The 13,179-nt window shown below is 49.5% G+C and overlaps 1 protein-coding gene across 1 annotated transcript in view; it reads right to left on the reverse strand.

Annotated features, from left to right (window-relative positions):
- The window catches only part of QRICH2 (glutamine rich 2), a 33,133-nt gene that overhangs the window by 16,270 nt on the left and 3,684 nt on the right, over positions 1–13,179 (reverse strand). Inside the window, exons 3-11 of the mRNA XM_031968642.1 lie at positions 11,214–11,303; positions 10,718–10,819; positions 9,846–10,295; positions 6,819–9,700; positions 5,568–6,775; positions 4,365–4,450; positions 3,831–3,928; positions 3,068–3,182; positions 761–1,015 (exon numbers count right to left, since the gene is read on the reverse strand). Coding sequence (XP_031824502.1) covers positions 761–1,015; positions 3,068–3,182; positions 3,831–3,928; positions 4,365–4,450; positions 5,568–6,775; positions 6,819–9,700; positions 9,846–10,295; positions 10,718–10,819; positions 11,214–11,303 — 5,286 coding nt within the window. The remainder of the gene's footprint in view (positions 1–760; positions 1,016–3,067; positions 3,183–3,830; positions 3,929–4,364; positions 4,451–5,567; positions 6,776–6,818; positions 9,701–9,845; positions 10,296–10,717; positions 10,820–11,213; positions 11,304–13,179) is intronic.

Raw genomic sequence — 13,179 nt, forward strand, 5'->3', positions numbered from 1 at the left:
GCATCTCCAGGGGAAAGTCTGAACGCAGGGTGAACAACTAGGAGGCTATAGTAGCAGTCCAGGGATGAACACAATTAAGAGTCTGAATTAGGGTGGTGGCCATATGGATGGAAAGAAAGGTATGGATACAAGAAATATGGAGGCAGAATTATAAGTGAATTGCTGAGACTATATTCCAGGTTTTGAACCTGGGTGATTAAAAGGATGGTGATGTTCTAGACATATCATAGGAAATTTAGGAAGAGGGTGTTTTGAGGAGAGGGCAATAATGAATTCTATTTCATTTATGTTGAGTTTGACTCTTTTTTGGGGAGGGAAGGGAAGTAATTAGGATTAAGTGATTTGTCCAGGGTCACACAGCTAGAGTCTGAAGCCAGATTTGAACTCAGGTTTTCCTGATTCCAGGATTGGTACTCTATCCACTGTACCACGCAGCCCTTATATTGGGTGTGAGATGCCTACTCCCATTGGTGTTGTTGAATAGGCAGTTAGTGATGTAGGACTGAATCTTAGGACTCCCTCCCAAATCCTTGCTAACATTCCCCTTTCCAACAAAATAGCAGTCCTCTGGGGAGTATGAGGGAAGGAGAATCATTGGTACCCAATTACTTTTAGGTGATACCTGCTTCTACTATACTTATTGCTTCTACTTCCCCACTTAGGGATGGAGGTTTGTGGAGTTTAGACTAGTGGGGCCCTGTGGCCCTGAAACCTTACTCTATAGCATACTCTGTATGGGAGATAGCCCAGCCAGACTTACTTGGTTTTGGAGATGATATTTTCTAGAGGGTCGAGTCATCATCAGGTTGTTGACCATATCCTGGAGTTGTTCATAACGCTGTACTAGCCTGCTGACTTGCTGGCTCAGGTCTAGGCTGCAAGCTGGACAGGTGGTGTGTGAGTCAACTTTACCTGGTTCCAAGGGGACTGGAGGTTTAGGTGGCACCATGCTCATAGACAGCAGTGTGGATGACGAAGTCAGCATGCCTTCTATGATCATCCTGAGCTTATCTAACTACATATCAAAGAAAGTCCAATGGAGGAGAGTTTTTAGGGTGGGTTTAGGTTCAGGGAGCAGCATGAAACAAATATATCAATAGGATTCTTTGCATAGGGGTGGCTTCTAGGCCTTCTCTGATGGCTGTGGGTTCAATGCAAGGTTCTATTTGCTTCAGTTAGTTTTTAGGGTAGCGATATTCAGACTCTGCCTCTCCTGCCATAGGATTGTTTTGAGCCTAGTTTTTTGTTTTTGTTTTTTTTTTTTTTTTGACTCCAAAAGCTTTCTAAATTCTGAATTAAACCATGAGATTACACCCGATTCTATAAGGCATACAGGTGTTGCATGATCCTATTGGTGAGTGAATGCTAATTATTAAGTAGAACTCCAGAGTCACATTGTCCTAGGGAATTTGGGAATAAACCTGAGGGTCTGAGTTACTAGTCTCAGGGAAGGTGTGAGGTTTTGTAAAGGCAGTAAAATGGGATTTCCTCATTTCACCTAGCAACTTCTCCTAACAGTTCCAGAGAGAGAGAGAGAAAGTTGCTCTTATTCCATAGGACCTCTCCCCCCAAATGTTTCTGTGAGCGATCATTACCCAAAGTATTGGAAAAGAATGCATTCTCCATTTTAAAACACACCCTATAATTCCAATAGACTTGGGATAGAAAATGCCATCTGCATCTAGAGAAAAAACTGTGGAGACTGAATAAGGAACAAAATATAGCATTTTGGTCTGATTTTTTCTTGTACAACAGGGCAATTATGGAAATATGTTGAATGTTGAAAGTATCTTTACATGTATTTAGAAAAATAAAATACTATTGGAAAAATAAACAAATAAAGCAGGCCCTAAAGATCTATTCACATATCAGTCAGTTCCTTTATCGTCCTAACCTATATATCCTACATGGCTGATATTGGGAGCTTTATATAATTACTCTTTTACTCAAGATAAAGCTCAAGCTTATGCTTATGCAATTCCAATATACTTGTGATGAAAAGTGCCAACAACATCCAGAGAGAGAACTGTGGAGACTGAATGTGGATCAAAGCACAATATTTTCACCTTTTGTTGTTGTTTGCTTATTTTTTTCCCCTTTTTATCTGATTTTTTTCCTCAGCATGATGAATATGGAAACATTTTTAGAATTGTACATGGCTAACCTATCTCTACTTGCTTGCTTCTTGAGCAAGGGGGAAGCAAGAAGGAGAGAAAGAAAAATTTGGAACACAAAGTTTTGCAATGGTGGATATTGAAAACTTTGCATATATTTGAAAACACAAAATACCATTTAAAAAAGAAGAAAGTATGTTTATACTTATGACAGCTTCAATTTAAAATGGATAATTGGCACTGGGCAGATTCTGTATGCTAGACTGGGTCAGTACAAGAAGAACCTAGGAATGACCTTAAATGGCCATAAAGTGGTCAGTAAGACAACACAGGGGATGACCAAAAGAGGGTTTGCTTCTGTGCTGTAGTCTTATAACTCGAAGCCAGAGGACTCTCATGATAGAAATTTTGCTTGCCCCATCTCCAATATCTCTCTACAAAAAGACCTTTTTACCTTGCACATCCAGCTTCTGTATTCTGACTCTCTCTAGAACAAAAGGACTTTTCTTATGCATATCCTATCTGAGATATATTTAATCACAGGAAATGCCCATCTTATCTATGCCCATCTTATCTGAGATTGACCAACTCTCCTGTTTTTTCTTCTTTCCCTTCTCAATATAATCCCTTCACTCTTGGGTTGCCTGCTCCCCTGAGGAGGAGGCCCACAGGGTGCATCCCCCTTTTTATCAAGGATAAGCCCAAATAAATGTGCTTGCTTGATTTGGTGCTAAATTCATTCAGAGATGATACTGTGACCCACCCCCTGGTACCTCAACATTTTTGGTGTACTCCAATATTTCTGGCATACCCCCAAACTTAGATGGAACTTCCCCAGGAAAGATAGCAAAAGTAGAAACTTGGTATCTGGTACTTAGCAGGGAGAGGCCTGCTCTCTCCAATCTAGTCAGTTCTAAGAACTGGTTCTAAGAACCAAGACCCAGATCCCTCACCTGTTCCTGTAGATAAATCGTGGCTTCATTCACTGATTGTTCCATGAGGGCCTTGCCCTGCTCCTGCCGTTCCCTCAGAAGGGCCAGCTCTTTCTCTATGTCATTCACATTCAGTCTGGGCGGCAGAACCAAAAGGCTAGTTACTTACTGGCAGTCCCCAAGCAACTTGAGCTGTTAGATATTAGTGCTCAGCTTTACTCAAAGGGTTAATGAAAACTCAGATTTGGGTGAGGTAGGTTTTTCTTCTTCTCTCTTCTCTAAAAAAAATCAGTTCCATTTCTGGTATACTTATAGGAAAATTAAGCTCTCTCCTCATTTGGTCATTGTGATGACTGTAGACAGATGCCCACTCAGCTGGCTTGTGAAACCTCCAGCCTATTAGGATTGGAAGCCAAGACAGAGATGGGGAGTCATGGACCCCTTCTGGCTTCTTTGTTTAGGGTAGGATCTGAGAGGCTTTGCTCTCATTTCTCCTGGGCACTGTCTTCTAGAGTATTCTAGTCAATGTTGGGCATGACTGTTCTGAAGTCACCCACTCTTCTGGGTTAGCTATACATCCTCCCATAGCATGAGACAGACCTCACAGCCCAGATCAAGATGAGGAAGACAAGGCCAGTCCAGGAATGGCCCCATTCATTATTATCAATTCCTTGGCTCACAGTATAAAATCCCAGAAGACCAATTTTCTCCATCATCTGACCCTTAATCTTACCTGCTTCCCATGTATCTAAACACCAAATGGTCCTGAGGACCTAGCTTTTACCTGAGAATATTTAGCTGTAAACCCAAGTGTCCAGGCCTTTCTTTTTCTTCTTCAACATCTTCCTCCTCTCCTTCCAGGATTCGTTGCATTAATTTCATCTGTAATCCCAATAGTTCAGCAGTTTTAGGCCTGAGTCTTCCCCTCCCAGAAGCCTGGCCCAGACTTAATGATAATAGTTGGGAGGAAAGGGGTTAGTTTTATAGGTGGAAAAACTGAGTAATGTGATTGGAGTCACACAGCTATTGAATGTTTAAGGCAGGATGATTCTGTCCATTGTATTCTCTAGCTGTCTACCTCCTATCTTCAGAGACAGAGTGGAGTTTTTGGCTACCTTAATTAGTGGGGGACAAGGGATAAAGCGAATTAAAAAAACAAAGCTACTAGAATCCTATATCCTCAGTCCTGTGTTGGGTCTCACTACTTAGAAGCAGCCTAGTCCAAGGACTTTATTCTGAAATTCTTTTGACTGTCCCCTTGGAATGGTGGGTTCTTTATGGATTTCAGGACAAGTTGGGTCCCTCTTTACTCACGTACTTTTTCCCGCTCCTCTTTAATTTCTTTGGTTAAGGTTTTAAGACCACGAAGCTGTTCTAGCATTTCATCTGGGAAGGCCTTTTTAGCTATGAAAGGAGGAAAGGAAAAATTGTCAAGTTCTAAACATCTCTCCCTTCTCCTGTTGATGAGGTCCCCCCCTGGCCTCCATGTTGGGGAGGGAGCTAAGTTAGACACCCTAGCTTTGCTGCTTCTGATTCTCCAAACTTCTCTTCGACCTTTTCATCTCCCTTTTGGTATCTTCCTCAGTTCCTTGAGGAACTATATTTATATTTATATCCCTGATACTTAGCGCAAAGGCTGACAAGAGCTTAATAAAGTTGTCTTGCCAGATGGTTCCCACAATGCCTTTCCTTAATGTGAAAAACTCCACTTTCTCTGGAAGTGAAAGAACACCATTGTTTTAAGTTTCCCAAAACTCTTCTTAAACAGCTCTCCAGAAAATTTTCCTGGCTTGTTCTGGGGAGGTGGCCACCTACCCCATCTCAAATCTTTAGTCTAAGACCCTAAAGCCATAGATGAAGATCTTTTTGCTTTCTCTCATCTCAACTACAAGCTATCTTTTTTCTTCAATTTTCTTAACCTGGAGGCTTGACAATGGCATATAAACTTCTCACTCCTCTCACATGTCATTGGTTCCAACCCTGAAATCACTAGAAAATCTGGCCGATTCTCACAGTCTATCACTCATAAGGGCCCTAGAGAGTTATAATTAGGTTAGGATGATTAGAACTCTATAGCAGGATAATAAAATTTATAGGGCACTTAAAAGCTCTTCAATTTTTTTTTTTTTTTAACCAGATAAAAAGTGAGCTTAGGACTTAGCAAGAATTGTTAAAACTGGAAATTAAAGCAAATTTTAAAATATATTAGAATGGACCAGGCACAGAGCAGCTCCTTCCTCTGCCTAGAAGCTGCTACTTCCCCAGCTTTTCATGCCACCTATCTTGCGGCATCAGGCCTCCAAATTAGAATCTGAAAGCCCTGAAGGAAAGTACTCTCAGAAAACAAGACAGGCCAAGGGAAACCTAGTTTCAAGGGAGGAAGATGATTTGGTCAGGAGTATGTAAGTGACACTTAGGGGAGCAGAGTTTCAAGGCCTAGAAACTAAAACAGGAAAGTAGAAGGCAAAGAGGTAAGAAATTCACTTTGGTTTGGAGCAGGGCAAGAGCAGACAATACCTACTTAATTTCCCTATCAGGAATTGCAACTTCTCCAGCTCAGAATGGCCAGCATCTTCATCTAGTGCCCCCATCTGCTCCTTCAGAATCATGTAGTAGTTGGTAAGCTCCCCCATCAAACGCAGGGTCTCTAAGGCAAAGGGAAAGCTGAAACCCTCTCTTTCTAATGATTTCTCTCTTGAGAATCGATATGGAGGTGCAGGGTAGGCGAAGGACCCAGGCGGTGGGGCTTCCCATGGTGTTTGTGACACCATGGAAGGCTGCGGTGATGGGTATGGAGGTTGGCCTGACATGGAAGGAGTCATGTAGGGAGGATAGGTTGGACTATAGGAAGGCTGGGGTGGCATGAAATCAGGCTGGCCATCAGGACGCAACTCAGTCTGAATGCCAGCTTGACCCATAAGTTGTTCACTACTTGGGGTGGTGCCTGGGGCAACAAAGGCAGGCTGATCAGCAGCTGAAACTGTAGAAGCCCTTTGCCCAGTGGCTGAGGGTACTTCTCCAGTTTGCAATGATGTGGATCTTTGGTCCTGGCCAGGAGCAGCTGCTGGGCCTCTGGGAGCTGGAGCACTTGTTTCTGGGGCTCCGGGATACATAGATGGGGGCATAGGGCCTGTTGGATACTGGAATGGGCCTCCAGGATATGGCTGATACCCAGGAGGAGGTCCACCTGTACCTGGGGCTACAAACATTGGCTGACCAGTAACTGGATCAATAGCGATTGGCTGATCTGCACCTGGGGCTCCTGGACCTGCCAGATGAGCCGGTGGGGCCCCATATCCTGGATAAGCTTGTGGGGCCCCAGGGTAGGCACCACGGACCCCAAAGGGAGCACCACGGGCTCCAGGGTAGGCCCCACGGGGGCCAGGGAGGATCCCACGAGGGGGACCACGGATACCAAATGGGCCACGGGGGGCACCACGAACTGCACCAGGAGCAGCACCAGGATAGGTGCCAGGGACAGCACCAGGGATGCCAAGGTAGGCTCCAGGGACAACACCAGGGGCGCCAGGGTAGGCTCCAGGGACAGCACCAGGGGCGCCAGGGTAGGCTCCAGGGACAGCACCAGGGGCGCCGGGGTAGGCTCCAGGGACAGCACCAGGGGCGCCGGGGTAGGCTCCAGGGGCAGCACCAGGGGCGCCGGGGTAGGCTCCAGGGACAGCACCAGGGGCGCCGGGTAGGCTCCAGGGCAGCAACCAGGGCGCGGGTAGGCTCCAGGGACAGCACCAGGGGCGCCGGGGTAGGCTCCAGGGGCAGCACCAGGGGCGCCGGGGTAGGCTCCAGGGACAGCACCAGGGGCGCCGGGGTAGGCACCAGGGACGGCACCAGGGGCAGCACCAGGGGCGCCAGGGTAGGCACCAGGGGCAGCACCAGGAACAGCACCAGGGGCACCAGGGTAGGCACCAGGAACAGCACCAGGGGCGCCAGGGTAGGCACCAGGGGCGGCACCAGGAACAGCACCAGGGGCGCCAGGGTAGGCACCAGGGGCGGCACCAGGAACAGCACCAGGGGCGCCAGGGTAGGCACCAGGGGCGGCGCCAGGAACAGCACCACGGGCACCACGGGGGGCACCACGGGCAGCACGGGCAGCACTAGGGGCGCCAGGGAAGGCACCACGGGTGGCACCACGTGTAGCACTAGGGGCGCCAGGGAAGGCACCAGGCACGGCACCAGGAGCAGCACCAGGCACGGCACCAGGAGCGCCAGGGAAAGCGCCAGGGACAGCACCAGGGGCGCCAGGGTAGGCACCAGGAGCACCAGGGTAGGCGCCAGGGGCAGCACCAGGGACAGCACCAGGAGCAGCACCAGACGCTGCACCAGGGGCGCCAGGGAAAGCGCCAGGGACAGCACCAGGGGCGCCAGGGTAGGCACCAGGAGCAGCAGGGTAGGCGCCAGGGGCAGCACCAGGGACAGCACCAGGGGCGCCAGGGTAGGCACCAGGAGCAGCAGGGTAGGCGCCAGGGGCAGCACCAGGGACAGCACCAGGAGCAGCACCAGGCGCAGCACCAGGGGCGCCAGGGAAAGCGCCAGGGACAGCACCAGGGGCGCCAGGGAAAGCGCCAGGGACAGCACCAGGGGCTCCAGGGTAGGCACCAGGAGCAGCACCAGGGACAGCACCAGGAATAGCACTAGGAGCACCAGGATAGGCGCCAGGGGCAGCACCAGGAGCGGCACCAGGGACAGCACCAGGGGCGCCAGGGTAGGCGCCAGGAACAGCACCAGGGATGGCACTAGGAATAGCACCAGGGGCACCAGGATAGGTGCCAGGAACAGCGCCAGGGTAGGCGCCAGGAACAGCGCCAGGAACAGCACCAGGGGCGCCAGGGTAGGCGCCAGGGGCGGCACTAGGGACAGCACCAGGGGCGCCAGGGTAGGCACCAGGAACAGCGCCAGGGCCGCCAGGCACAGCACCAGGGCCACCAGGATAGGCGCCAGGAGCAGCACCAGGGGCGGCACCAGGAACAGCACCAGGGGCAGCGCCAGGCACAGCACCAGGGGCGCCAGGATAGGCGCCAGGCACAGCACCAGGGGCGCCAGGATAGGCGCCAGGAACAGCACCAGGGGCGGCACCAGGAACAGCACCAGGGGCAGCGCCAGGCACAGCACCAGGGGCGCCAGGATAGGCGCCAGGCACAGCACCAGGGGCGCCAGGATACACGCCAGGAGCAGCACCAGGGGCGGCACCAGGAACAGCACCAGGGGCGCCAGGATAGGCCCCAGGGACAGCACCAGGGGCGGCCCCAGGAACAGCACCAGGGACGCCAGGATAGGCCCCAGGGACAGCACCAGGAACAGCACCAGGGGCGGCGCCAGGAACAGCGCCAGGGGCGGCACCAGGAACGGAGCCAGGGGCGGCACCAGGAACGGCTCCAGGAGCAGCACCAGGGACGGCACCAGGGGCACCAGGATAAGCGCCAGGAACAGCACCAGGGGCAGCACCAGGGGCGCCAGGATAGGCGCCAGGAACAGCACCAGGGGCGGCACCAGGGGCAGCACCAGGGGCTGCACCAGGAACAGCACCGGGGGCGCCAGGATAGGCGCCAGGGACAGCACCAGGGGCGGCTCCAGGGGCGGCACCAGGGACAGCACCAGGGGCGGCTCCGGGTACAGCACCAGGAGCAGCGCCAGGAGCTGCATCAGGAGCGCCAGGATAGGCGCCAGGAGCCGCGCCAGGAACAGCACCAGGGGCAGCACCAGGAGCTCCAGGATAGGCCCCAGGGACAGCACCAGGGGCGGCTCCAGGGGCGGCACCAGGTACAGCACCAGGAGATGCACCAGGAGCGCCAGGATAAGCACCAGGGGCAGCGCCAGGGGCGACGCCAGGAACAGCACCAGGGGCAGCACCAGGAACAGCCCCAGGGGCGCCAGGATAGGCCCCAGGGGCAGCACCAGGAACAGCACCAGGGGCGGCGCCGGGAACAGCACCAGGGGCTCCAGGATAGGCCCTAGGGACAGCACCAGGGACAGCACCAGGAACAGCACTAGGGGCGCCAGGATAGGCGCCAGGGGCGGCGCCAGGAACAGCACCAGGGGCGGCGCCGGGAACAGCACCAGGGGCGCCAGGATAGGCCCCAGGGACAGCACCAGGGACAGCACCAGAAACAGCACCAGGGGGGGCGCCAGGAACAGCACCAGGAGCTGCGCCAGGGAGAGCACCAGGAACAGCACCAGGAGCTGCGCCAGGGGCAGCACCAGGAGCAGCACCAGGGGCGGCACCAGGAACAGCACTAGGGGCGCCAGGATAGGCTCCAGGAACAGCAACAGGGGCGGCACCAGGGGCGCCAGGGTAGGCGCCAGGGACGGCGCCAGGGACAGCACCAGGGACAGCAGCAGGGACAGCACCAGGGGCGCCAGGGTAGGCGCCAGGGACTGCACCAGGGACAGCACCGGGGACAGCACCGGGGGCGGCACCGGGGGCGGCACCAGGAACAACACCAGGGGCACCAGGGTAGGCGCCAGGGACAGCGCCAGGGACAGCACCGGGGGCACCAGGATAGGGCCCGGGGGCACCAGGGTAGGCACTAGGGACACGAGGTCCCTGTTGATAGGTGGGTAGGGCTCCAGGAACAGGCTGAGGTGTGCGTGGGGTTCCAGGTGGTAGCGGATAGGTGGTTGGAGCTCCAGGTACTGGTTGACCTGGACCTAAAGCTGTAGGTACTTGATCTCTTCTTGCGGTTAAAGAGTCTGGCTGACCTATGCCCTGGGCTACTGGAGGGGCTGGCTGACCATATATGCCTGGGGCTGCTGGAGGGATTGGCTGACCATATACGCCTGGGGGTACTTGAGGGATTGGCTGACCATATATGTCTAGGGCTGCTGGGGGGATTGGCTGACCATATATGTCTAGGGCTCCTGGAGGAACTAGTTGACCTATGCCTGGAGCTACTGGAGGAAACTGGGAAATGCCTGGGGGAGCAGAAGGGGGTATGCCGCTAACTGGGGTTACAGGAAATTGCTGTGGAGCGCCGGCGGGCTGTGGGCCATATTGTTCTATGACAGTCTGCCTTGCTCTAGCAGCTTGTTGAGCTGGACCAATCTGCCTTGCTCTAGCAGCTTCTTGAGCTGGGCCAATCTGCCTTGCTCTAGCAGCTTCCTGAGCTGTGGGTAGAATCTCTGCACCAGATGTTATCTTCACTGGACTTAATTTTCTGGAGACTTGAGAAGCCTTGTCTGGGGTCATATCTGTGGTAGTTAGAGCAGTCTCTGAAGTTAAAGGCCTCTCTTCATCTGGCTAGTTAAGAGGAAGAAGACAGAAGCATGTGGTCAAAGTCACTTATACTGACTCTCCAGGTTGTGTGTTGGGGGAGATCTAATCAAGTCAGTTTAGGGCACTGGTCAAGAGAATCTCTGGGACTAAATGCCAGTGGGTCCCCAAGTAGGAATTAATGGAAATTTCCAGAGTAGAATATAATATCTAATAAAACAAAGTTAAGCCAAATCTCAGTGGGTCCCTGAGGTAGGAATTAATGGAAATTTCCAGGGTGGTATACCTAATAAAACAGAAAATTAAACTCTTGTGATATCAGTCCACTAGGTAAATTATCCAGGGACTTAGAATAATATTGTAGATACAATGTGCCCCCCCTTTTTTTTTTCAAGCATTGGCTCTGAGGGGAACCCACCCTAAGTCCTTTCCCCATTTTCCCTAATCACCAAAAAGGTTCTTCGACCAGAACTTAATGCTTCCTCCAGGTCCTCCCAGGTAACTATCGAATTGTCTTCTGGATACATACTTATCTTCCGATTTACAATTTCCTGGTGGGGAAATGGTCATATCCATGTAAGTTTTGGAATTTTATTTTCCCACAAACCAAGAACCACCCTTTCCCCCTTTCTTTCCCCAGCAAGCTTCTGACAGCTCCTTTCTTTTTTCCACTGAAGACCAGACTCATAGCAGATAAAGATCTTAACTCCCTTGACCTTGAATTAGAACTAGAAGTTAAAGTAAGGATTGACACCTTAAAAAGCACTCTTTTGGTTGCAGGATCCTGAAAATCCGGAATGCAGAGAGCACTCCTAGTATTGTTATTATGAGTAGGGGGGCTTGCTGAGAAGAACCTAATTAGATCAGCAGAGGAAAGTGAAGACTATAGATAATCGCCTTCCCAGTTCAAGGGTCCCCTTTTCCCTGTACTGGGCATAATTCTACCAGATTATTTTCTTGATCGTTGACTAGTTTCTGTAAATCTTGAAGTTGATTTTCCAGTTCTGAAACCATATCTCTGGTGTCTTTCAATACCTGCAAAAAACAAACAAACAGAAACCAGATAAGGGACACACCCTGAGTGTTTCATCTCTAGAATAGTGATTAAACAAAACAAAACAAAGGCACTGTGGTAAGATCCCTAAAGAGAAAAAATGACCCAGGATTAAGAGAAGGGTCCTAGCTAAGAACAATAACAACAAAAAAATGAGAACCAAATTCCAGCACCTTTGTTCTCATGGCCCAGTAAAAGGGAAATTTATTCTAGAGAAAAAGATGTCTTCAGAAGAGAGTATTAAAAAACAAGGGCAAATTCAGAACATTTGTTCAATATATTGTCTCCACCATGGCCTAGGGTTCCTACAGCCCCCAAACCAACCAACCCTTTCAAAGCCTTTTGGAAAAGGAGAAGGACCCTAATCTCTTCAGAAACTTGGTGGAACAATTAAAAGTTTTGGAATATCCAATGTTCTTTCTCATACATAACTCAAGTATTCAAATGAATACATGTCTTTAATCCAAATGTTATCCCCTCTCAAGTTCTGTTGCTGTTCAGTCATGTCCTACTCTTCATGATCTCTCTGGAGTTTTCTTCGCAAAAATAGTAGAGTAGTTCACCATTTCCTTCTCCAACTCATTTTACAGATGAGGAAACTATGGCAAAGAGGGTTATGTGACTACTCACACAACTAGTGTCTGAAACCAAAGTTGATTTCAGGAAGATGAGTCTTCCTGACTCCAGATCCAGAATTCTATCTACTTCACCACCTGCTATTTTCTGTATATTGTGTGCTTATTGATCTGTGTACATTGAGTTTCTGTTGTTTTCTGTCATTAAGACTAAAACTTCTTTGAGGACAAGATGCATTTTTTTTCTTATCTTTAACACCTAACATCCAGGGCCTGGCACATAATCGAGGCTTAATTAATGTTTGCTGAATTGAAATCATTCCTCAACTCATGTGCAAAAAATCTTCAGAATTCCTCAGAGAAAATAACAGGGGCAGCTAGGTGATGCAGCTAGAAAGGAGCTGTCAGAAGCTTGCTGGGGAAAGGAAGCAGGAAAAGGTGGTTCTTGGTTTGTGGGAAAATAAAATTCCAAAACTTACATGGATATGACCATTTCCCCACTAAGAAATTGTAAGTCGGAAGATAAGTATGTATCCAGAAGACAATTCGATAGTTACTTGGGAGGACCTGGAGGAAACATTAAGTTCTGGTCGAAGAACCTTTTTGGTGATTAGGGAAAATGGGGAAAGGACTTAGGGTGGGTTCCCCTCAGAGCCAATGCTTGAACAGGGCACCAACCCTGAAGTCAGGAGGACCTGAGTTCAAATGTGTTGTCAGACACTTAATACTTCCTAGCTGTGTGACTCTGGGCAAGTCACTTAACTCCAATTGCCTCCGTGAAAAAAAAAAAAGAAAATATTTTATTTCAAATATCTATTTTGATGTTTAGAAATACAGCATAGGGGCAGCTAGATGGGACAGTGCATAGAATGTTGTCTCTGGAGTCAGGAGGACCTTAGTTCAAATCTAGCCTCAGACACTTTTAAAACTTGCTAACTGTGTGATTCTGGGAAAGTCACGTAACCCCAATTGTCTCACCAAAAAAAAATTTTTTTTTTTAATGCTCTCAATCTTTCCTAAAAGAAATTAATACAGTAGAGTGCCTCAGCCATTTGAGGGTTTTTGTTTTTATTTTGTCATTGTTAATTTCACCAAACCCCTGGGAAATGTGCTTATGTCTAGAATTTTATTTTTTATAATTAAAATTACTGTTGAAATTAATCAAGAATAGTTGGAGAATTTCTCAATATGCTTTTGATACAATTCTAAACCAGTAGAAATTTTAAACTTAGAAGAATCTGAGTTCATATCTTGTTTCAAACATTTACTCTTTGTGATCAAA

The sequence above is a fragment of the Sarcophilus harrisii genome, chromosome 4, assembly GCF_902635505.1.
Source record: "Sarcophilus harrisii chromosome 4, mSarHar1.11, whole genome shotgun sequence".
Taxonomy (NCBI): Eukaryota; Metazoa; Chordata; class Mammalia; order Dasyuromorphia; family Dasyuridae; genus Sarcophilus; species Sarcophilus harrisii.